Below are 26220 nucleotides of genomic sequence, written 5' to 3' on the forward strand. Positions count from 1 at the left end.
AAAAAAAAAAAAATTCTTTGTAACCGGTGGTGTACAACGGTAACAAAAAACAAATATTACAAAAATTTCCTATAAATACCTCACCTCCTATTTTACTTCTCACACCAAAAATATCATATTTCTTCATCAAAATTTTTTGTTCCTTCTCCTCATAGCTTTCATCTTCCAAATTTTTTTTTTTATTTCAATATGAGCGTACGAGGAAATACGATTGTCGAACCCGTAGGAGATCCAAGCATTGACGGGACACGTTGGCAGACTAATGAAGACATTCAATTGTGCAAGCCTTGGAGGATTGTTAGCCAAGATCCGGCAAAGGGTACGGAACGCAGAAAAGATGATCTATGGATAGAGGCACGCCAACACTATGCCGAAAATTGGGATGGATATGTCCGATCATTGCAAGCTTTTCAAGGGAGGTGGAAAACCTTGAAAGTCGAACTTTATGCTTGGCATTGTGCGTTAAGGCAAGCGAAAAGTTGGTACAAGAGTGGTGCGAATATGATTGATGAGGTATGAATTTGTAGTGTAACATGAATATTAGTTTTTATGATTCTTTTAGTGTATATTAAAATTTAATTAGTTGATACATCTTACTTTAAATTATTAGTTGAAATATTTTGTTGATAATTATAATTTAAATTATTAGTTGATATATTAAAATTTAGTTGATAATTATACTTTCAATTAGTACTTCATAATCATACTTTAGACTTCAATTTATTTTAATTATACATTATACTCACCTTATACTTAAAGTTAGTAGGTGATGTAGGTGGATTTAAATAGTTGATACATTTTACCTCGTTTATATTTGTACTAATAGATTTATATATTTTTTGTTTAAATTAAATAGCGACGTCAAGCACAAGATTTGTGGAGAGCTGCGATGACCAAATTGAAAGGAAAACAAAAAAAAAGTGATTTCATTAGTTTAGAATGTTATGAGATTGTTAAGGGGTTTCAACAGTTTAGTGACATTCCAAGTCATTCCTCTTCGGCTGGAGGAACCTCCAGCGGAGGAACTGAACGAATGCACACACAACAATCCGTTCCTGATTCTCATGTCCAGTTGGACATAGATGCAGATGAGGTAAATGCCAATGCAACTCCCAATCCTTCGGTGAGGCCTCAAGGAAAGAAGGCTGCCAAAGAAGCTATTCGAAAAGGAAAGAAAGCATCTAATGATTCCAATCATTTGACAGCCGCTGTGAAGACTATAGCAACCAACCAAACATCAATGCTGTCTGCCAAGAAGAAACGTGATGAGGAATATGCTCGACATCTCCATGACCAACAACAACAGGATTATATACGCTTGCAAATAGATATTCAAGAGAGCTAGGCAACTCAAAATTCAAGAGAGGGAAGAGCGAGTTATGGAGATGGACACAAGTAAGATGACGCCAACCAAAAAGAAATACTGGCAAAGAAAACAACAAAAAATTGCGGAGAAAGAAGATGAAGATGCAACCCGTGGATCTAACATCCCACAACCACCAACCCGTGTGATCTATATTATAAAAAAAATTATAAAAATAAAAAATAAAAACTAAATAACTGAACCAGGTCATTCACACAAACCAACCCCCCCTCGCACAGATTAGTCTCTGAATCGAGAAAGCCTTTGAGGAATTGTGATCTATATTATAAAAATAAAAAATAAAAACTAAATAACTGAACCAGGTCATTACCAACACAAGAAGTTACTGAAAACATAAAGTTTTATTAATAGCACTAATAAGTTGGCTCAAATCATTATATAAGAACTTCTACATCCAAAGCAAGCAACTCTCTATGACCAAACTCATGCTGTTGGAAGCTCAGGAAACATGACTGATGTGGACAATTGCGCAGTTCAAAGCTTAATGCTTCCCTCATGCGCGCACACAATCACACAATTGACTCTGGATCACAGTGTAGAGGAATTTCTGGACTTGTGAATCTTCTCATCTTGAGAAGTCGCAGGAGGCAACGAGGAGGATGAGACAGCTGCATGATAAGATGACGAAGCAAGTTGGACCACAGCTGGAATTGCACCACCTGTATATTTTCGACATGGAATTAATGCCATATAGTCGATGAAAAAACATGATAAATGGAAAGATATAACCTTCTCCCATTCGACATATTCTCAATCAAATCAAATAGCTGAAAAGCAACATGTCAATTACACCAGTAATATGAAGTACCGCCACTACATTGCAGATATTCTACGAGAAATATCACATGGAAATTAGTGACTTTACCTGGAATAACTACTGTCATATAATGTCAAACATTCAACATAAGACCTCCAGAATATTTAGCGTGCTTTTGTGTTGGCATTTCTATTGAGCAAAACACAGGTCTGATTTAATGAGAAATTTACATGTTATTTCTGATTGGAGCTACTACTGACATTTCAGAGTGGTAAGTGTCAAGGTAAGCAGACTGAAGTGAATTTTAACCTTTTACCTTGATGATACCATAACAAGTCAAAATTGAAGTTCATTTTGATCACATAACAATAACTTCAACAACAAATTTCACATCCATAACTTTAGGTTAAAACTAATCAAAGCGCACCAATTATTATCACAAGAAATATAGAATGACAAACTAACCTGCCAAACCAGTACAAGCTGAAGAGAATACAATGACGGGAGGAGCCTTCAGTTGCAAAAGGAAGATTGATGTCATTCGCCGTATTAAGTATATGGTAAAAATTCAGTGCATATCAATAACAAAAAAAAAAAAATTGAAAAGCAGAAACAACATAAGCCCTCTACAGCTTCAGGGCTTGTACAGAGACAACATATCCATGCATGGAGAATCCAACATTGAATTCATCCTCTAACTGCTAAAATAAAGGCTAGGGACTTAATATGGTAAAAATTCAGTGCATACCAATAACAAAAAAGAAAAAAAAGAAAAGCAGAAACAACATAAGCCCTCTACAGCTTCAGGGCTTGTACAGAGACAACATATCCATGCATGGAGAATCCAACATTGAATTCATCCTCTAACAGCTAAAATAAAGGCTAGGGAAAGTATAATCTATTTTCAATCCTTTTCAGCAATAAAGGCAAGGGAAAGACTAAGTTAATTGTCACTCTTCTTTTTGGCGAATTTTGTTCTGTGTATAAATTTACTACCCTAATTTAAGGTAGACAAGAAACCTATAAAAGCCTTAGTGCCTTACTAGTTGAACATTTAATTACTCTTTCAATTCAAAATTGTAGTGTCTACCACTACAGTTGATGCCCAATTGCATAGTACGGGTGGTTTGTACCAGATGTAACAACCTATAAACTTCAGTACCTTCAAGTTACATTATTATTTTTTTGTTCAATACTTGACTAACTTCAATCCTCAATGTATAGTTCTAAGTTTAAACCAGACATGTCATATGTTTCTCCTTGACATTCAAATTTACAAATTTACATGTTCAATAGATATAAGATTAACTGGATAACATAATCTGAAGTTACAATTTCTCATTTTGATAATCTTTTTAAAGAACATTTTCATATGCAAAGGACATTCCTACAATAGTAAAAGTATTGCAAAACTTACACCAATGAAAAAATGTAACCACATAGGTCCTTTTACCCGTCTCTGAACAATAGGCATCACTGCACCCATAAACAAAACAATAAAGATAAAATGAGTTATTAGTATTTCTCATAAATCTCACTACCAACACCTGAGATTAGCGTGCGTGCATGCACACAGGGAGACATATATGTATGATGTATCTTAGGATGAGTGCAATAGATGGAAATGTAGAAAGGTGATAAGAGACACAGATGCAATTAACTTTTCAGCTAGCTGGGTGCAAAAACATTGTATGCAACTGCCCTAAACAGAAAATGTCTAGAAATAGTTTCTATAAAATAAGAGTAATGGGAAGATTGTATTTCACCTCCTTATGAAAAGTTGTCCTCAAAATTCTAGACTCCAGTTCTATATCATAAACCCTTTTCCTAATACGTGAATCCTAACACCCCTTAATTTTCATTGTCCTAAACAAGCAGTGGCTAAAACCTGCAAACAAGCAACCTGCAAAAATAACATTCTTCATTGCTCCACTGTCAAACAAATATAAAAATAAGCACCCATTAAGATACCGCACATAGGGCCTCGGTTCCCTTACCTGATTAATAACATATTCACTGTTTTCTTTTTGGCACGGAATGATCTTAGTTGGATCAATCTTTATCCAATTTCGAATTTTTTCTGTTGACTCAGGGTAAAACATATGAAAAATGTTCATTAGTGGGTATATGATGGCCTATAGCCATTTGGCAGTAAACTAGGATACGCTACTTTTCAGTGACCCGACTTATTATCTTTCTTTGTTAAGATTCCAAGATGCGTGGCACGAAGCAACAAATTTGAAGAGGAATATTGCACCTAATTAGATGGAAGATTGTTTTCAAGTTTAATAGGTAGGTAGCCTGGGAATTGTTAACTAAGCTTACACAGTTGACTAAGCTTACACAATGAGACAACAAGGCAAACCTAATGTGTAATATCACTCTTCTTTTTACTACAAAATAATAGCATTAGTGTGCCAATGCTCTGTCCAATTAGTTGGAGTTGACATGAACTCTTTTCCAACAAAACCTATTGATACTGAAAATTAAAGACAGGTAAGAAAAGAAATTTATATCCCACAGCTTTTACCATTGCAAAAAGCTTATAAAAATTTCATGGTGTAATAGAAAATTAAATGACATTTTCAAATAAGAAAACATAACCACGCACAAGCTACATAGAGAAAGCAAGAGAAGCAAATATAAAATAGATTACCATAATTGAATCCATAAAAAGCACTTACTGTACCACCAACAGCAGAGCCAATCTGCACCAAGATAATCAGTAGTCCACATTTCAGTATAACAAAAAAACTTCTGAAGACATGTAAGCGGTTGGTAAAAGAAGAAAACATACCATAGAGAAGCTATCCCTGATAAGAGGTGGGACTGTCCATGCACTAGTTTCCATCTCCTTAGAAAGAGGACCGGCACAATGATGACATCTAATGGTATTTTTAGGAGTGGAACCAGCCATCCCCTATCACTCTGGGTTTAAGTCTTCAGAAGAAACCTCAAGTATACTGATGTATGGTATAACAGGCAGTTTGGGATCGCAGTCTGACGTACTAATCTCTACAGGTGCCCATAGTAGGCCGAAGAACCGCAAAAAGGTTTCAGGGGCGAGCTTTAAGGCACCAGATCTCAGCAACTAAAGCCTGTGAGAAGAGTAATCTGTCAATTTATAGTCATGACCCTCTCTCTGTACATGCTCTATGTGATAGGAGCATTTTAATGCGACGTTTTAACTGTTATTTCCCTATATTTTCTGCGTTATTTCCTTAATAAAACTCTGTTTAGGAAAGTTTCCATTCTTCGAATGGGAAAGTTCCTAATTGTAGAAAGTTTCTGTTTTGTAGTTTCTATTTTCCATTTTTAGAAAGTTTCCATTTTAGTTTAAGAAAGTTTCCATTTCTTATTTTAGAAAGCTTCTATTTTCAGGTTTTTGGAATAAATAAGCAGAATTGAGTTCATAAATGGAACGAGAAGTTTCATGAAGATGACATGGCAAGGAGAGAATCAAGGAAGAGTTTTTTTAAAAAAGGAAAATATATTTTCCTTGGGGATTAAATTTGCCGTGTAATACTTAAGGAAAAACAAGGTGACAACGTGGGAATTGAAGATGATTGATTGAGGATTTCAAGGAGAGATTTTCTTGGGAGACTTTTATGGAAAGAAATATTGTTGGAGGAATAATTTGGTGTTATTTCCAACGTGAAAATCAGAAATAATCAAGGAGATGACGTCAAGAGAGATTCAAGGGAGATATTTATGGAAGGAAAATATGTGTGCATCAAGGAAAAGCTAAAAAGGCGTCTAGATTCATCCCTAAATTCCCTAAAGGAATGTTGGTCGAAATTCATGAAGAAAATCAGAATAATTTCAAGGAAATTCGGCAATTAAATATTAGGGAGGTATTTTAGAGAATTATGATTGGTTGGAACACATCACAAGGCTTACTTGGCATTCTATGATTGGTTGGACCACATCACAAGCTTACTTGGCGAATTATCATTGGTTGAAGCTATGTGGAAAATTCTGATTGCTTTGTGAACCCTAGCCATGCTCCTATATAAAACTCCCCCTTTCTCAACGTCAAGAGTTCCTCTCCCCCATACAATTTACACTTTAGAAAAAATTCAGAAAAGTTCTCTAGAATAGCCGTGAGTTTCTCCATCCTCTAGTCATCTCCACGAGTTCAAGCAAGGCCAAGGGAGAAGAAGAGAAGCCGTGAGCATTCATCCATCACCATCCTTGAAGATTGCTTTCGAGATTCAAGAGACCACATCATCAATTCATTCATCTCATCTTCATCCACGGTGTAATCCGATTCTCCTTTGTAACCTTTGCTTTAATTTCGTTGGTTTTGTTCTAGTTGACATATGTGTTTGAACGAATATTAATTTCTGGAATTTTATGATTAATTGAGAATTTTCAGATTCATATATTGTGATTCGAGAGTTGCTTATGTGAGTTTGTTTAATTAAATTTGCGTTATAGATAACTTTTGTATTTTAATCTTATGTGGTTGCAAACACTTAGGGTTTTGATATGAATGATGCTAGGTTTAAGAGCATGAAATCGACTTTTCGTTTTGTGTAAACTTGAATCAAAGTAGTAAAGGTTTTGCACAAAGATCGAATTTAATTAACGAGGATTGCAATTAGGTGGACTTTTCCATACTAAGTTGTACACTTGAGTTGATAGCCTTTCTCTATGTGTAATGCGTTAAACATGACATGATTGACTAGCTTTCTAGGGTTTGATTGCATGTTTGATAGGATTAATCTAGGTGCTTTCGCTTAGGTTAATTAGCATTGAAAAGTAAAAAAATGGGAATTCATTTGCTTTCGAATGTTTCACATGATCAACTCCTTTCTCATGACTTAGATGAACAAATATTAGGGTTTGAGTCAATTTTAATCATATGTTTCGATTTTGATCTTTGTTCTCTCATTCCATTCGTATTTTTATGTTTTTGCATTTTAATTGTTTTGTTAACTTAGTTTTATTTTCGAAAAACCAAAAACAAAATCCCCCTTTTCGTGTACAATGTTTATAGTTGTGAATATCTTTGTGAATATTATACTTTGTTTTAATTTTAATTGTTTAATTGTTTGACAATTACAGGTGTACCCTCAATCCCTGGAATAGAACGATCCCTATTTATTACGTACTACTAATGACATTTCAGGGTTAAATTATGCGCTTGCTTTGAGCGTATCAATTTTTGGCGCCGTTGCCGGGGATTGAAAAATCACTTGTTAAATTGTGAATATTTGTTGTATATATTTTGTTCGAAACATAGATTAATTAATTTACTTAGGTTGTTTTTTATATTGTTGAATACGAATTTTAATTGTAAGTTGTAAATTGAATGGAATAGGTGAAGTCTCTTTTGTTAATATTGGCCTTAACCCCTTATTGGTACCTAGTTCAGGTCCCTTAAGGTTGAGGGCGGCCTTTATTAACACTTGTTGAACTGTCTTCACACTTAGGACCTTTTTCATCTTAGTAAGTATAGCCTATGTGGAATGGTGTCTAGGAAGGGGACAACGTTCATGACGGGTTTTTGAATCCAGAAGTGCTTACAAATGGGCCTAAACCACTATGTGGGAGTAGCTCATGCCAAAATGGATTTTCCTCTCGTGTTCGTCCTCTCCCACCTGGCCATTTCAGTAAGGTTGCCCAAAGGATGTAAGAGGGACTTTGTGTCTAGACGACTATACTTGGGCCGCATGTCCAACTTGATTTACCGCTTGGAATTAGATTTGATATCAATAATATTTATGACAAAAGAAAATGTAACAAAATGTTGTGATACACTAAGGTAAAAAAAAAAACATTTGTGTAAATATTTTTCATGTTTTTTTTACTCACTTGTGTACCTAACTTGTGTCTTGTGTACAATGTACTTGTTAATTATATTTGTAGTTTGTAATTCTTTGTAACTTGTTTATATTTTTTTGTATTTCTTTGTTAATTATAGTTACTAACTTTTTAATATCTATTCCGTCTGGCTGAAAGACGTTAAACTCAAGCGCTGCTTGGGAGGCAACCCAATTCAGAAGCAGCTGTGAAGGAGTCTTCAAATGCAGATTTGCTTTCTCTTTCCCTATTTCTTTTTATATTTTTAATTTTTCTTCTTTGTTTTGTTTTAGGATTTGTTTTCGTAAATTTCTTTCCTATATGCTTAATTGTTTCATTGCATGCTTATGATTGATTACATTGAGGACAATGCAATATTTAAGTGTGGGGGAAGGGACTTATATTTTTATCTTTTATTTTGAGTCATATATATTGGATAATACAAAAAAAAAATCGAAAAATGTCAAAAAAAAAAAAAAATTGTTGTTGCTTTTATTTATTGAGTCTTAGTCTTTTGCTTTTATTTATTGAGTCTTAGTCTTTTGCTTTTATTTATTGAGTCATAGGATGCCCTTTCAACTGTCTAGGATGATTCTATATCTCCGAAATTATGGCTAAAAGAGGATCACAATGTTGAGATGATTTTAACATGGTATTCTTTGGTTAATTGAGATATATGAAAAATATGTGCATGAGTAGTGGATATGGATTTCGTAACCTTGGTACAGAATATGAGTATGTTAAGATGAGTTTTGATTCATAAAAGCCCATGTGAGATATTGAGCCCATGTCCCTTTTTCTTGGAGTGATAAATGAAAAATATATTCTTATTTTCTTGGCGATGTTTTGATGATCTCATTATTCTTTCATTTGATTGATTACTTGCCATAGATTAAGTTTGATGGACTAGAGAATGCTAGAATTCGCTCTTGTGCTTGTTGAGACATTTTATCAATACATGGCCCTGATTCTGGAAGGGATAGAGGCACTCTAGGAATTACCACCATTGCCAAATTAGCCTGTTTCCCTATTTGTGCCCGTCGTGGGACTCCCCTAGATAAACCCCTTTGAGCCTACATTAAGCCTTTTCTTTCATCACCTTGAAAATCCTTAACCTGAACCTTAGTATAGCTACACTCCTACCCTTTGTTCTAAAAACTTAGTGGAGCTATCTTTTGGGGACTTTACTTGAGGATTTGGCGTTAAGGATGAAGGATGAGAAGAGGTGAAAGTTCAAGTGTGGGGGTAGACTTGTCCATAAAAAAAATGTATGTGAAAGCCGTGAAAAAGAAATGAAAAAAAAAAAAATTGTACACGGCTAGAAAGAAAAAGAAAGAAAGAAAAATGTCTATGGATTTTAGTTCCCCATACTTGGTGAGTTTGGAGTTTGTTATAAATTGAAGGCCCATTACAGAAAAATTTGGCTTTTGTCCAATTCACTAGAGTTCAAAGGAAGTTTAGAGTGAAGTTAAGGCCCAACATGAAGACATATGGCCCTTTACTTCTATGGGATTATGACGTTTTATATGCCTTGGTGGATTTTTAGAAGTTTCTACATTTACATGAGCTCTGCTAGGTTTTTAGGACACTTTGTTAAAATCCTTATCTTTCATTTCTTAAAACCTTGAGCCTTAGCCCCATTACAACCTTTGAGAAGACCTTCTTGATCCTTAAGATGGGACAGCCTTTGATGTGGAGATGAGTTACAAGAGTTGAACCTATGGCTTGGGTCCATCTGTGCAAGTAGTTGATATCTTTCATGAGATCTTTTGAAAAAAAAAATTATTATATTCACAAAGTGCTTTTCGTTTCTTATATATGTGAGCCATTTGATTGCCTCAAAATATTTTCTCTCACATATAATTGAGTGATTATAAGCTTTTAAGCATTGCCTTGAATTCTGAGAGAAGAAAGAGTGGATACACCTTGTGAGGATTTGAATCATACTTGTTTGAAGCATGCTTAAAAAAAACCATCACCATTGTTCCAACCAAGTCCTACTTGTGTATATGTAAATTATGTGTTTTAATTAACTCTCGAATGCCTAAACATTGATTCTTGGTGGAGTGCTAATCTTGATGTTGTGAAAGTAAGAGATTTCTGAGACAAAAAGTTGAAGGGCAGTAGAGTCATTGTTTGTGTAGAGTCTTTAAATTTTCGTTGAGTCTTAGTTGAGTCTTTGTGTGATTTTGCTAAAGGACTAGCAAAAGCTAAGTGTGGGGGAATTTGATAGGAGCATTTTAATGCGACGTTTTAACTGTTATTTCCCTATATTTTCTGCGTTATTTCCTTAATAAAACTCTGTTTAGGAAAGTTTCCATTCTTCGAATGGGAAAGTTCCTAATTGTAGAAAGTTTCTGTTTTGTAGTTTCTATTTTCCATTTTTAGAAAGTTTCCATTTTAGTTTAAGAAAGTTTCCATTTCTTATTTTAGAAAGCTTCTATTTTCAGGTTTTTGGAATAAATAAGCAGAATTGAGTTCATAAATGGAACGAGAAGTTTCATGAAGATGACATGGCAAGGAGAGAATCAAGGAAGAGTTTTTTTAAAAAAAGGAAAATATATTTTCCTTGGGGATTAAATTTGCCGTGTAATACTTAAGGAAAAACAAGGTGACAACGTGGGAATTGAAGATGATTGATTGAGGATTTCAAGGAGAGATTTTCTTGGGAGACTTTTATGGAAAGAAATATTGTTGGAGGAATAATTTGGTGTTATTTCCAACGTGAAAATCAGAAATAATCAAGGAGATGACGTCAAGAGAGATTCAAGGGAGATATTTATGGAAGGAAAATATGTGTGCATCAAGGAAAAGCTAAAAAGGCGTCTAGATTCATCCCTAAATTCCCTAAAGGAATGTTGGTCGAAATTCATGAAGAAAATCAGAATAATTTCAAGGAAATTCGGCAATTAAATATTAGGGAGGTATTTTAGAGAATTATGATTGGTTGGAACACATCACAAGGCTTACTTGGCATTCTATGATTGGTTGGACCACATCACAAGCTTACTTGGCGAATTATCATTGGTTGAAGCTATGTGGAAAATTCTGATTGCTTTGTGAACCCTAGCCATGCTCCTATATAAAACTCCCCCTTTCTCAACGTCAAGAGTTCCTCTCCCCCATACAATTTACACTTTAGAAAAAATTCAGAAAAGTTCTCTAGAATAGCCGTGAGTTTCTCCATCCTCTAGTCATCTCCACGAGTTCAAGCAAGGCCAAGGGAGAAGAAGAGAAGCCGTGAGCATTCATCCATCACCATCCTTGAAGATTGCTTTCGAGATTCAAGAGACCACATCATCAATTCATTCATCTCATCTTCATCCACGGTGTAATCCGATTCTCCTTTGTAACCTTTGCTTTAATTTCGTTGGTTTTGTTCTAGTTGACATATGTGTTTGAACGAATATTAATTTCTGGAATTTTATGATTAATTGAGAATTTTCAGATTCATATATTGTGATTCGAGAGTTGCTTATGTGAGTTTGTTTAATTAAATTTGCGTTATAGATAACTTTTGTATTTTAATCTTATGTGGTTGCAAACACTTAGGGTTTTGATATGAATGATGCTAGGTTTAAGAGCATGAAATCGACTTTTCGTTTTGTGTAAACTTGAATCAAAGTAGTAAAGGTTTTGCACAAAGATCGAATTTAATTAACGAGGATTGCAATTAGGTGGACTTTTCCATACTAAGTTGTACACTTGAGTTGATAGCCTTTCTCTATGTGTAATGCGTTAAACATGACATGATTGACTAGCTTTCTAGGGTTTGATTGCATGTTTGATAGGATTAATCTAGGTGCTTTCGCTTAGGTTAATTAGCATTGAAAAGTAAAAAAATGGGAATTCATTTGCTTTCGAATGTTTCACATGATCAACTCCTTTCTCATGACTTAGATGAACAAATATTAGGGTTTGAGTCAATTTTAATCATATGTTTCGATTTTGATCTTTGTTCTCTCATTCCATTCGTATTTTTATGTTTTTGCATTTTAATTGTTTTGTTAACTTAGTTTTATTTTCGAAAAACCAAAAACAAAATCCCCCCTTTTCGTGTACAATGTTTATAGTTGTGAATATCTTTGTGAATATTATACTTTGTTTTAATTTTAATTGTTTAATTGTTTGACAATTACAGGTGTACCCTCAATCCCTGGAATAGAACGATCCCTATTTATTACGTACTACTAATGACATTTCAGGGTTAAATTATGCGCTTGCTTTGAGCGTATCACTATGTCCACTTCATTAACAATGAATATTTTTCCTTATATTATTACATACGTATACATGCGCTTGTGTGTCTAATAAATGGGAATTCAAACTAAACCTGTGACCTTATTGTAAGGATGAGAAAAAACAAAGTATATATATATATATATATGGAGCCAATCGAGAGCGGACGTCCGCAACCCAAAAAAAAGTGCGGAAGTCGCTGCTCCGGCGCGGCGCAGCTTGCCGGAGGGAGGCAAGGGGTTGTGCGGAGGGGTTTGCGGTCGGGTGGAGTCGCCGGCGAAGGGTTATGCGGTGCTGCACAGAACCTGCAGTTGCAGGTGAGGTGGCTGCCCAGAAACCGGCAAGCCCCCATCGAGTATGTATGTATATATATATAAAGGATAGGAGCAGGGTAATTTGCATGTTTTTGTTCTTCTAAAGCCTGCTAAATTAGGAAGGATAGGAGCAGGGTATTTTGCATGTTTTCATTCTTCTAAAGCCTGCTAAATTAGACTCCTTCCAGCTCCCGATTCTAAGGTAAACTATTTCATTTTTTTGGCAATTAATTGTTAGGTTCTTCAAAATTGAATCGAATCGAATCTTCCATGTATCAAACTAGGTGGAGTTTCATGATGTGACCTACTGCTTCTAATCTCATTCCAGGACTGTGTTTTTTCTCCGACAGTAAGAAGCAGAAAGCAGGACAGTACGTATCCCTCAATCAGTCCTCTTCAATCCAGGACATCTGGTTCGTTCACTCTCTCTCTCTCTCTCTCACTGAATTCCCCGTCAATTCTCTCGAATTTCGAGCCTTACCGATCTTCAATTTTTTGTAATCAAGTTTCGAGGATATGATCTGGAAAAGGGGATATGATCTGGGTTCTCATAATAAAGAATACAAAGGCTAAACAATATGGCTGATATGTGGACAACGACACTTGTTAAAAACATAATATCTAATTGATCTGTGTAAAGACAGAACCAGTGAATGTTTACATACGAACTGTTTAGCTAACCAAGTTGAGTTTTGATGGGAAGCTAATAGAAACACAAGGACGACCCACAGTATTATTCATTCTTCTTTGGTCTTACTAAGGTTAAGGTAAATTTATTTTTAATAAAATACAAATTGGGTACTCAGAAGAACCAAAAGTTGCTATATGTGATGATAAGTATTCTTCACACTATCTTTTCGCGATGTATTTTGGGCTATAGCCATATGAAAGACAACATAAATAAGCAAGACCTGAATCACTGGACCATAAGATAGACTTAGAAGCGGCTTTAGTTTTATCTGAGCACATTTATTGAAATAATCACAAACTTATTACCTAAATTGTCTGCGAAAACCAAATCCCGACCAAGTTTATCTGATACAAGGTACAGATTATAACTATAAAACCTAAATCAAACTTTGTAAAACAGAGAAACGAAGAAATTTTAACATTCCTTAGTCGAAAGCTCAGAACAAACCAACTGGAAGAAGTCAAAAAGATTGAAGCAAATGCTATGCATACAAAATTATAGATAATCAAACCGTTAGAATCAGAATCAAATTGGGAAATTTACGAGAGAGAATATAAGCCAGTGATCGAATTAGATTATTGGCAGGCAAAAGAAATAATACTGAACAAATTTGATGGGGATTGAAGCAACAACTTACAGTGGTTCCTTGATGATGAAATAATAGTGAACAAATTTCTCGAAATTTTGATATTTTTAATTTTTGCGAGAGAGAGAGAGAGAGAGAGGTTTGTTTTGATGGCAGAGGGAGGCGTGGATTCATTCGTCTTTCTACACTCGCACTCTCTTCCACTTTTGACTTCTTATTTTCCTATATTACTGCTGGCTTTTTTCTTCTTCTTTTTTTTTTTTTTTGGTGTGGGGGGTTTGAGGGGAATAGAAGAACTTGATATATTACATTATAGGGGATAGCTGTGACTACTGACTAGGCAAAAAGCCCGCGCAGTGCTGTGGGTATACTATTGATATCGTTGAATTTACATCAAAACTACGTTATAGGTATACTACGTATAGTGAGATAAAGCTGGAGGCGTGGATTCATTCATCTTTCTACACTTGCACTCTCTTCCATTTTTGACTTCTTACTTTCCTATATTACTGGTGGCTTTTTCTTTCTTCGTTCTTTTGTTTTTTTGTTTTTTTTGGTGTGGGAGGTTTGGGGGAATAGAAGAACTTGATATATTACATCATAGTAGGCCTCACCATTTGGCCCTTCGGCCCTAAACCTACCCTAAGCCCGCCCGGCTAGTAGGGCCGAAGCCCAACCCGGCCCTTGCATTAGGGCGGGCCGGCCCAACCCTTTTTTAAATAGGGTAGGGTATGGGTTATGTAAATGAAGCCCGGCCCTACCCTACGGCCCGGCCCAACCCTAAAATTTATATTTTATTTATATTTATTTTCTATATTACATATTTACATAGAAAGAAAATAAAATCTGATATTTTAGAGAATGGGTAATATTTTGTCTTCTGTCCTAAATGGCCAAACCCAATTAATTTATGAGGCCCGTTTTGCCTAGACTGAACCCAAAGCCCAAAGTGCCGTCAACTAGGTCATTGACTACACTCGACCTAAAGGCTTCTGAGTTCTGACTTCCCATTCATTATCGCGTATCATTCTTATCCATTTGAGAGAGACTGAGAGAGAGAGAGAGAAAGGTAGGCAGCGGTGTAGTCCAATCCGTCGCCGCCGTTAGCCGACCACGAGACCCCGTCGCCGCACTTCACAGATCTGGCCACCCATCCTCCTTCTCCGATCCGTAAAGCCCTCCTCCTCCGCCTGCAGTCCAATCGCCGATCTCAAGACCCGTCCTCCTTCTTCGATCAGTATACCATTCCTCCTCCACCTGCAGTTCAACCCATCGCTGCAGTTCAACCCGCCTGCAGTTCACAAATCCGTCGCCACCCTCCACAGATCTCGAGACCCAGTCGCCGCCCTTCCCCGACTGAAGCTTTTACTTCTAGGTAGCATGATGATGGAGATTGGAGACCCATCCTCCTCCTCCGATCCGTAAAGCCCTCCTCCTCCGCCTGCAGTCCAATCCGTCGCAGACCCCGAGACCCATCCTCCTTCGCCGATCTCAAGACCCGTCCTCCTTCTCCGATCAATATACCATTCCTCCTCCGCCTGCAGTTCAACCCGTCGCTGCAGTTCAACCCGCCTGCGGTTCACACATCCGTCGCCACAGTCCACAGATCCCGAGACCCAGTCGCCGCCCTTCCCCGACGCCTTTACCAATAAAGACTGAAGCTTTTGCATCTGGGTAGCATCATGATGGAGATTGGAGAATAAAGACTGAAGCTTTCGAGTTTCACAACCGTGGGTAGTGAAATAACTCGATTGTTTGTCTAGGTACGCCAATTAGCTACTCAAATTAACATTTCCTTTGGTTTTACAGCGAATTTTTCTAGTTACGGTTCAAATTTGATGACCTACTTGTTGGTGTTTTCTGGTTTTCTGTTTGGGTTGAGAGAGAGAGAGAGAGAGAGAGAGAGAGAGAGAGAGAGAGAGACGGAAGAAGAAGACTCCCATATTTTAAGAAGAAGACTCTGTGGTTGGGTTTAGCTCTCAGATGCCGGCAACGGAATAAGACGGAGAGTTTCTGTTCCGTGCAAATTTCTTTATATTTGGTGGTTGAAAAATGAATTACTAGCCAATTTGTATGCAGTGGGACAGTGGGTTAGTCTATATAGAGATTTTTTTACCGTTGTTCACACACCCCCAAAAAATTAAGTTACCGTTATTCTAAAAAATATATATATATATATATATATATTAAGTTACCGTTAGATAGAATATGGTCGTTGCAATCCTCTTTTTCTTGTCTGATCTCTATAAATAAACATAAACGTCAACTTATTTTCATATTCCAAACATAAACATCAATTTAGTATCCAGCTCTGAACTACTGGTAAGAGTATCAGTATTTTCAACTAATCTATTTTTCTCTTCATTACAATTTAGTATTCAGTATTTCAGTATCCTTATCAAGTTTTGTGTGTGTGTGTGTTTTATAGTGATGGAGCACTAGCAGACTTGCAAGGAGGAGGGGGAGGGCTTTGTGTATTCTGTTCAAGCTTTCAGAGTGTCTTCAATTTGTTATAAAAGCTTCCAGTAAACTCTAAACCTTTCTATAGTTCAGTGCACTTGTTGCTGTGTTGTGTGTGATAGTGTTATTGTGTGTGAGTCTAGACGTCTAGTTGTATTGTTGTTCCACTTAGTGTCGTTTTGTTAACTTAAGAATTCTCCCGAGTGTGATGGAGGAAATGGCTGAATCAGTAACTAGTCCTATGAATGTTGCTTCCACAGACCCAACAAATTCACAACCTCCTTTACCTAATCAACAAACTTCTGAAAAACCTCCTATACATAGAAAGCAAATAGATAAAAAAAAAACTGTTTGGAACTTCTATGAAAAGGTTGAAGTCCCTGAGGGTAATCTTGCTGTGAAATATGCTAAATGTAGTATTTGCTCTCAATTGTTGGTACGTGGAGGAACTTATGGCACTAGCCATTTATGTAGGCATTGGGAGGGTCATATTAGTAGTCAATCAGTTGATATTAGGACTCAAATGCAATTAGGATCAGATTCTAGTGGGAATGTGTTTAATTGGTCTTATGACAAGGATGTTGCTAGAAAGGAAGTTGTAGACTATGTCATTAGGGCTGAACAACCTTTTACATTTGTAGACAAACATGATTTTAAGGGACTGATACAAAGAGCATTTTTGTGATGCCCCGGAAATTCGTAATTATTTTCCGAGGATTTTCCGGAATTAATTTTATAACTATTGGACGGTTTCGTGGCTCGTGGATGGAGCGGAAGTGTTTCGGGCGAATAATTAATTGAAGAATATGGTTTTAGGGGGTTGCCAAAGATTGACTTTTTATTCGTTGGGATTCTCCAAAAACTTCCTTCACGAAAGTTGTAGAGCGCGTCGATACGAGTTCGTGGACATGTGGAACACGAGAATCGGAGTTCGTATGAGAAAGTTATGGCCATTGGAAGGAATTTCCATTTTGGTATAAATAGAAGTTTCCCAAGTTGGAAACTTACTATTTTCATTTCTTCCATTTTCGGAAGTTACTTTCTCTCTCTCTTCTCTCTCGGCTGCTACCTTCAGAATCGAAATAGTCCGACTGACCCGACCCGGACCCGGTCGATCCGACCCGACTTTTCCGGCCAACTGCGGCGGTCTCCGGCGACGAAACTTTTCAGATAGGATCGTCTCCTCCGTCTGGTCGTCCCTCTGGTGTCCTCTAGCACCGATTCTCCTCCACGGCGGCGCTGCAAGGCGGTGCAGGTTGGTGTTTTCGGACCCGATCGGAATTCCTTGTTCCGACATCGGCAGGGCTCCGAGTCTCCTTGGTTGAACTCAGAACGGCCTCGTTGATCGATCCTTGGTGGTTGTTTGGATCGATTCACGTGAAACTTCGATCAACTCGGGTTGGATTGCTGTTCACGGCTTGTGAGGTAGTTTTCGATCCCTTAGGCTTGTTTTCTGACTTCGATCCAGTTATGAAAGTTCACAAGCATGCTTAGATGAAGCTTTTTGATGTTGGGAGTTTTGTGAAATAATGTGTTTTTGGCCGGCGGCGGTGCACCACCGTCTGTGGTGGCGTTCCGGCGGTGTTCCGGCCACTTAAGGAATTGGTTTTGGTATTATATATGTTCTACTCGTTGATACGAGCGTTTCGATATATAATATGCAAGTTTTGGAGTTCGTTTGGAATTGTTATGATTTTTGTAATTTCATACCGACCAATTTATGCTATCCGTGAGGATTTGAGCGTCCGATTGACTTGTGGTTTGGTCACATCGATCGTGGACGTATTCCGGAGACTTTCGGAGGTCTCGGATGTGGTTTCGCCTCATTTGGCTTCACCTTGGGAATTTTGGTTCGATTTAGGGTTTCGAACGTTATTCCTTGTGATTCGTTGACTGAATGAGAGCTGTAATTCCTTAGGTACGTGACGTAGTACTCCTTGGACGGCTATTTTGTGGATTGGCTGCCTTGTCCTGAATTGAAGACGCAGAGGGAGTTTCGAGGTGAGTAATCTCACAAGGTTCATTAGTGAACGAATTACCTTTATCGTTTGTTCGGGAAATCTCACGATAATTGTTATGAGTATGATTGATATGTGTTATGAGCAGGATTGATATTTGTTATGAGCAGGATCAATATTTGTTATGAATATGATCGATATTTGTTATGAGCATGACTACCCTATTGTCTTGGAGTTATTAGGTTAACTACGACTATAGTTGGTATTAGTGACAGTTCTGAGTGGATGACTATGTGTGTCTATATATATATATATTATGGGGTATATATATATACATATATATTCATGTATTAGTGACTTCGTGGTGAATCTTTGTGATGATTGTCATGAAAAGCTTATGTAGGAATATTTGTGTAATGAATCGATGACATCAGTATGGTGAATCTTTGTGATGATTGTCATGTAAAGCTTGTATAGAAAAATCTATGTGATGATCGCTATCTATGTGATGACCAGCGAAATCTATGTGATGATCGCTATCTATGTGATGACCAGCGAAATCTATGTGATGATCGCTATCTGTGCGATGATTGGCGATATCTGCGTGAATCCATGTGATGATCCTCGAAATCTAGGTGATGATCAGTAGGATGATGTAAATCTAGGTGATGACCGGTGGAAATCTGTGCGATAATCAGTGTGATGACTGCTCGGTAGCGGAGCTGAATTGTTATTAAGTTAACAAAGATCGAGAGAACTGCTGTGATGGTTGGGGCTACCTACAAACGTCAGAGTGTGGGACTTCGATGACTACTTTGTCTTGAATTGTTGACTTAATGTGACCTCCTGAACTAAATTATATGCAGGGGTTACTATGAATTGTTTTGCTTGTTTTGATATGTGATTGCCTTGATTTCTCCTTGATTGTATTGATTGATGGTTTGATTTATCTTAAGAGCATAGTGGTGACGAATTGTACTCTGTGTTGAGGATAGGAAGGTGACTCTTTGATTTTCACCTTTGATGTCATGTTGATGACAAAAGCTCCTAGGGGGGAAATGGGAAACGAGTGTGATTATGAAATTCGCCGTAGTGCGTTAGGATGGCGTCAAACATTACTTGAGGAAGTCTTGTTTGACCGGAATTTGTGTAATTGGATGCTAGGATTGAGGTTATGAGCAGGAGGCTTTTGTGAAATTTGTGTAATTGGTTTTGAGTTACTCATACGAGCTTCATAAGCTTACCGGGTTTGTTGTGTGGAACCCGGTGCACTATTCAATGGAATGGTGTAGGGGTTAATCCTGCAGGTCGAGGAGATCATGGCTGAAGCTGAGGTGACGCCTGTGCAGCTTTATGGTAGGAAGCTATCTTTGTGACTGTACCGTTGATAAGGACTTCCGTTGTATAGTTACTCTGAGCTGCATTTACGTTATATTTTGTTGTTGACAATTTAATTCGTAAGCATTGTAATATATAACTCTATGGAGCAAGTTTATATTAACTTTGAGGGTTCAGGGCATCAATATCTGTGTAAGTTAAAGGGAAAAAGATTCCAGTTATTTTGTATTGATGACTGGATGTTCATGCATATATAATTATGGGGTTATATATATCGATTTTCATGTGTGTAAAATCAGGGGCGTGACAGTTTGTCCTCAATTTGTGGGAACGTCAGCTTCTACTTGCAAAAGGGATGTCATGAAGTTTTTTGTTGAAGGAAAAAAAGAGTTGCTGAAATTGTTTGAAAGTTCTCAAGGAAAAATTTGTTTGACTTCTGATTGCTGGTCGTCGCGTCAAAAGATGGGATATATGTGTCTTACTGCCCATTTTATTGATAAAAATTGGAATTTGAATAAGAGAATTATTACTTTTAAAATGATAGAGTACCCACACACTGGTGAATCACTTGCTAATCACATAAATGAGGAGCTGATTTGTTGGCGCATTCATACAAAAATTCTTTCAATATCTTTAGATAATGCCACCAATAATGATGTTGTCGCTGAATTACTCCCTGAGTTTCTTATGCTAAATTCTGCCTTTAAGAAGATATTTCATGTGCGATGTAGTGCTCATATTTTAAATTTAATTATTCAAGATGGTTTGACTTTGTTATCTCCATCAATTGAAAAAATCACAAATATTGTTCGTAGCATGAATTCATCTATTAAGAGGCATGAGTTATGGGTTAATTGTTGTACTGACTTGAATATGCCAAAGAGGAATATCGATAATGATGTTCCTCATAGGTGGAATTCCACATATGATCTGTTGCAATTAGTTGAAAGGTATAAGTTAGTTTTGAATCGATATGTTCAAAAGCTAAACCAATCTACTAGTCATTCCACTTTAGTACCACCCACTGATGAAGATTGGTTAATAGCTACAATTGTGTGTCGTTTTTTAAAATTTTTTGATTCTTCAACAAAAAACTTGTGTGGTGTGTATTATCCGACATCATGTCGTGTTATTCCTTGCTTAGTAAGTGTTAATGCAGCCTTTAATAAATATTCTCGATATGCTGTAATTGCTGCTGCTTTGACTGCCATGAAGGCAAAATTTGCTAAGTATTGGAAAACATTTCCTACTGTATTTTGTCTTGCTGCTGCTATGGATCCTAGGTATAAGTTTTTTGTAATTGGTCAATGGATGAAAAGTATGAATGTTGAGGATTGGGAAATCAAAACTACTATATCTTCTCTAAAGCATCAATTAGTTGAATTACATGATCTGTACAAGGAAAATATAGTGCCTTCGGTTCAAACCTCTAGTGTAACCTCTCAATTACCTACATCTTCTTCTGATTTTCTGGTTTTACCTATTGATGAAGATGAGGACTTTGCTGAGGAGGTCTTAAAAAAGGCTAAGACAGCAAGTTCAAAATAAACAGTGTTGAGGAACAGTTGAATGAACAGTGCTAGAATACCTTTGGTAATTAATAATCTATCAATATTTCATTCTATTTCAATTTCAGCTATACTGATGTTATGAAGTACAAATGTGGAAACAGATTATCAATTGAATCTAATTATTACAACAATACTGGAAAAAAAAAGGACCAATCAGCATAATACAAACATTTTATAATGAAAAATGTTTGTGTACAGAGACTATTGCAAGCAATTGTGAAATAAATCTGATTTAATTTGTTCATGTAATCTCAGAATTACTCATACATTAGATTTCTTACCAAACTTAGGCTAAAGAGGATATAACAAAATAATAATTGATAAAAGTTTTTAAGTTACCAAAATTGATAAAATCATTTCATTGAAAATTGCTCATATCTGCAATCCCTACTATCCAAACCAAACTCAAATGTATAACAATCATTCATTCTTTGAATTAGTTTCACTCCAGATATATACGATCACTATAGTTACAATTGACTATCTGTCTGATATATATAAGACACTTTGTTCAAATGTCAACCACTTTATCATACTATCACTTTCTTTAGAATGCATATCCTACCATTCTGCCTGGGTTCATCCTTTATCTTGCAAACCAACAAAGCAGCCAAAAATTTAATCACTAAAAGTATATTTCATATGTATGTCGAACTAACAACTCAAATAAAGAAGTCTATAGTTAGATGGCTTAAAAATTCGACATCAACAATTCACATATCAAACAAACAAACAATAACAAACAAACAAACAAACACCGTTATCACCCAAGCCATAAACAATGAAGCAAAAATCAAACCCTTATTCTCAAATTCCACAATCAAAAATCAAACAAACCAAACCCAAAACCTAATTTCACCAAAAACCCAGAAATCGAAAACCCCCAATTTCCATCCAAACACCACAATAACCAAGCCCAGAAGAATGGAATCAAGACAATATTCCGGAAATTCGAAACTCCTAATTTCGCAGAAATCAGACCTAAGAATTAGATGACATAATGACCCAAGCTTTAAATTATAGGATTCAATTGGCTATTTGGGTTCACTGGGCGACGACTCTATGTTTTACGGATTTGCCTCCGATTTCCCTCTCTCTCTCTCTTTATCTCTTGCTCGCTCTCTCTCTCTCTCTCTCGTTCTTGATAACTGAAAATGATGACTAAATCTAGATCGATCACTCTTTTTTTCCTCTCACAATCTCTCTCTCTCTCTCTATCGATCACTCTTCTTTTCCTTTCACCAAAACAAATGGATGGTCTCAGAACTGAGATAGCAAAAGTTCATATTCTGAAATCTAATCTATAAATGTCACAACAATTTTGTCTGGAGGGAAGACTTGTATGATCATTGTCATTTTAAGTAAATGTCACATTTCATGTGTTTCTGAAATAGGGAAAAACCAAAGAATGAAAAATGTACTGGGCTAGATATAAGCCCAACCCTGCCCCCCAAAAATCCTTTCCTCTGCTAGTATATTTCCAGGACATAGACATACAGTATTCAACACACAGAAACAGAAAATCAAAAACGAAAGTATAATAACAAATTAACTCTACTTGATGGTTCGATATCATATTAATAAAGGTAATATCGATCTTCATTCATAGCAAACTGCATAAGGAAATTTTATTTCAAAAATCACAGATAGAATAATAACTACTATCACGCTTTCATTTAGTAAAGTTATTGTTACGCTTTCCATAAACTGAAGCTTAATTGAAGGTGTATAGAAAATGACATTAAAAGTGTAAACAATAATTCAAGTGAAGCTTAATTGAAGGTGCATAGAAAATGACCTTAAAAGTGAAAGGAAAATATGTGATGGCATAATGTTTTCATTGTTCACTCATCTAATCCTAATCATAATCACCGTTATTATTAGCTGAAACCTTTAACCCCCAAAGCAGCACCATGAATTTGTTTCCCCACCTCCAAATTATTTGTGCCTACAATTGCAGATAGAATAATAACTAATGCCACACTTTCATACCCAACTTTTGATCTAATCATATTTCTAAAGCAGTCCACACCAGCCCAATTTTCACCAGCTCGTTTCACATGCTTGATCTTGTTCCATGTGCCTCCTGCCTTCATCATAATCAACTTTGCCTCTTGTCATGACCTAATCCACTCTGATGCAACTTAGAGAAAAGACCTGGTGCTTCTTCCTGAACCTATGGCACTATAGAACGCATCATTTGAAACTAAAAATTGGAACACACATATTAAGAAAATTATGAGATAACTAAAAATTCACTCACTTTATCAGCAATGGATTGACAGAAAAGTGAGTTTCGTAGATTATATCCTCTAAGACAGAGGAAATACTAAAGAACATATACCACAGTTCTACATCAATGACGGAAACTATTTGATCTAATTTAAGTATCATATCTAAGTCCAACAACTTCTCTTCAGCGCAATGCAAAGGTAAGCAAGTAGGCTCTCTTATGCCAATGCTAAGAACATTAGATTTACTCAAAATATAAGGTCAATCCAAATTATTCAACACAATCCAAATTAGTTGTAACACCACAAATCTTACATCAAATCCAGAACACAAAATCTGAAATTTCACATCAAATATGGCACATAACCCAATAGCATCACATAACCCAAACTTAAAAAAACCTCCTTCCACTTTCTGCAACGCGATTTAAAACAACGAAAACAGACAACCAATTATTGAAAAAGGGCAGACCGTAAGACCAAAAGAGTACTCAATCATACTACAAAGAAAACCACAAAAGAAAAAAAGAAAGAACGAAAGAAGAATAAGAAGAAGAAGGGAAAGAAAAAAAAATTACGCAGGGCTCAATACCTCTCTCTTTCTGCCTGCAACTCTCTGAAGCTCCCTCTTTCTTTCTATCCTTAGATCGTTATGTATAATATCACCCTCACTCTGAAGCTCTCTGTCTCGCTCTCTATCTATCTCACTATTTTTCTCACAATCTAAGACACCATCCGTATCGGCTACTCCCACATAGTGGTTTAGGCTCATTCTATAGTATCTCTAAGATCCAATTGAACCAATCACCCGGCGTCTCAACCTAAGACACCATCCGTATGCGCCCCTTACTTAGCTGGAAAATTAACTTATGTGTTAGACCGTTCTCCAAGTGCTAATAAAGGCCGCCCTCAACCTCAAGAGACCTGAGCAAGGTACTAATGAAGGGTTTAGGCCAATATTAACAAAATGGTCCTTGTATACTCATACGATTTTACACACTTACAACAATTAAGTATTTAGCTAAATTCATAACCTAAGTATAAAAATCTAAGTGAAACACATTCAATTTACAATATGGTTAAAAAAAAAAAACTTCTACAAATTGTACAACAATGATAAAAGACATGCTTAATTTGTAACACTCATAAAACTTAAACTAAATCACAATTAAAGCTTGGCCTAACCGAAATCGCAATTTGTCACCATTCCACAAGTGTATTACAAAAATTAGCATGCATTCTATATACAACAAAATTGATGACACTTTAAGTGCAAGGGATTTTAACAATCCCCGGCAATGGCGCCAAAAATTGATGCGGCTAAAATAGCCTCACAATTTAACCCTGCAAAATGTAGTTGTCAGTATAGGATAAGCAGGGATCGTTCAGTCCGGGGATTGTAGGGTACACCTACACAAAAAGGTCAATTAACAAATAAAAGAATAAAATTGGGGTTTTTGAATTTGGTTTCTAATCTACTTAAAATTAAAATAAAACCAATAAACCTATATACAATGATCGACTTCCCTAACCTAGATCAATACCACTCGGAAATTACTAAGTGTAAAAACAGAAAATCCATTTCAACATGCTACAAAAATGTGCCCATCTTTAATGCCTAGATAAGAGCTCAAATGAAAGCCTCAGCGGATCAATCCACTTATCTGATTCATTCTAATGTAGGCATGGATCGGAAAAGTCCTTACCAAGCCTAATACTACTAATTTTCGAAAACACTCAGCGTAATTCTCTTAACTAGTAGTATTATCTAACCCTCGAATCAACTCACACATGCAAATTAACCATTACACATAGAATTTAACACGTAATTTCCAGAATCGTTTAATCATTAAAGCATGATTTTTACCACTCGTTAGAACTAATTATTACTTGTTTAACTCAGCGTCTTAACAAATAACAATTACTCTTGGCAAATTAAGCAAACACACAAGAACTCTCACCGTTATTCTAGCATGCAAACTTATGAACCTAACTCTGAAAATTACCTAAACACGTAAAAGGGCACAAGATTGTAACATGCATCATAAAAGAATTCTCGAAATTAACTCAATAATAAACTGAAAATCTCAAAAATATTAATAAAAATATTCTGAAAATTTCATGTCTCAAATTACACAACTCGCAAATTGAAACACACAAAACCGAAACAAAAATTATAAGTAGAGTCATAGTTACACTTTGAAGCTTTCCTCAGCGGCTTAGCAAGAAGGTGATGAACTTGTCTCTGCTATGGTGGTGGAGCGTCCTTGACTCAGCGCCTAAGAGCTTCGTAGATTGATGGATGGATGGTGGTCACGGTCTTGTAGAAGATGGAGATTTGAGGAGTGAATTGGGCAGTCTTGGAATGGTTTTTGGCCAGGAAGTGATAGGCCTAGAAATGATCTTGGCTGGGAAGTGATGCCAATTCTATTCTGGACATTGCCTATTTATAGGGGAGCATTGGTTGGCTTTCCCAACTGAAACGTCTCCTTTATGGCGTTAACTCCTCTCATAATGGGGCAATTCCTTTAATTTCCAAGCTGAAACGTCTTTCTCTTATTTATTTTTCATCTGAAACATCTTTCTCTTTTATTCCTCAACTGAAAACGTCTTTCTCCTTTATTTCTCTTCTTCATTGCTTGGTCAACCTGATTTAATAAAGGGCACAAAATTAAATTCTTTTAGAGAAAATAAAAAGAATTAAAACAATTTAATTTCAGAAAAATACTCCCATAAATTCTATCTTAAGGCCCACAGATTTGCATGATGGTGAGGAATCCTGATCCAGCTAGGATTCTTCATGAATTTTGCGTTTTCTACCTATTTCACGCCAAACACTCTACAAGACTCTTAAAATGACTTGATGACTCAAAACACGAAACT

The 26220-nt window shown here is 36.3% G+C and overlaps 1 protein-coding gene and 1 long non-coding RNA gene across 2 annotated transcripts; both read right to left on the bottom strand.

Annotated features, from left to right (window-relative positions):
• Positions 1-1706: 1706 nt before the first annotated feature.
• Positions 1707-14292, bottom strand: LOC112177200. The gene is made up of 6 exons (XM_024315461.2): positions 13831-14292; positions 4939-5239; positions 4798-4849; positions 3559-3617; positions 2607-2652; positions 1707-2043 (listed from the first exon to the last, which is right to left on the bottom strand). The coding sequence occupies exons 2-6, from the start codon at positions 5056-5058 to the stop codon at positions 1913-1915; spliced, it is 408 nt and encodes a 135-aa protein (XP_024171229.1). The 5' UTR covers positions 5059-5239; positions 13831-14292; the 3' UTR covers positions 1707-1912.
• An 8420-nt stretch (positions 14293-22712) lies between these two features.
• LOC112177207 lies at positions 22713-24067 on the bottom strand. Its single transcript, XR_002927310.2, has 2 exons — positions 23930-24067; positions 22713-23290 (listed from the first exon to the last, which is right to left on the bottom strand). It is a non-coding gene; the product is annotated as an uncharacterized LOC112177207 (long non-coding RNA).
• Positions 24068-26220: the final 2153 nt, after the last annotated feature.

Source organism: Rosa chinensis, chromosome 1 (assembly GCF_002994745.2).
Source record: "Rosa chinensis cultivar Old Blush chromosome 1, RchiOBHm-V2, whole genome shotgun sequence".
Taxonomy (NCBI): Eukaryota; Viridiplantae; Streptophyta; class Magnoliopsida; order Rosales; family Rosaceae; genus Rosa; species Rosa chinensis.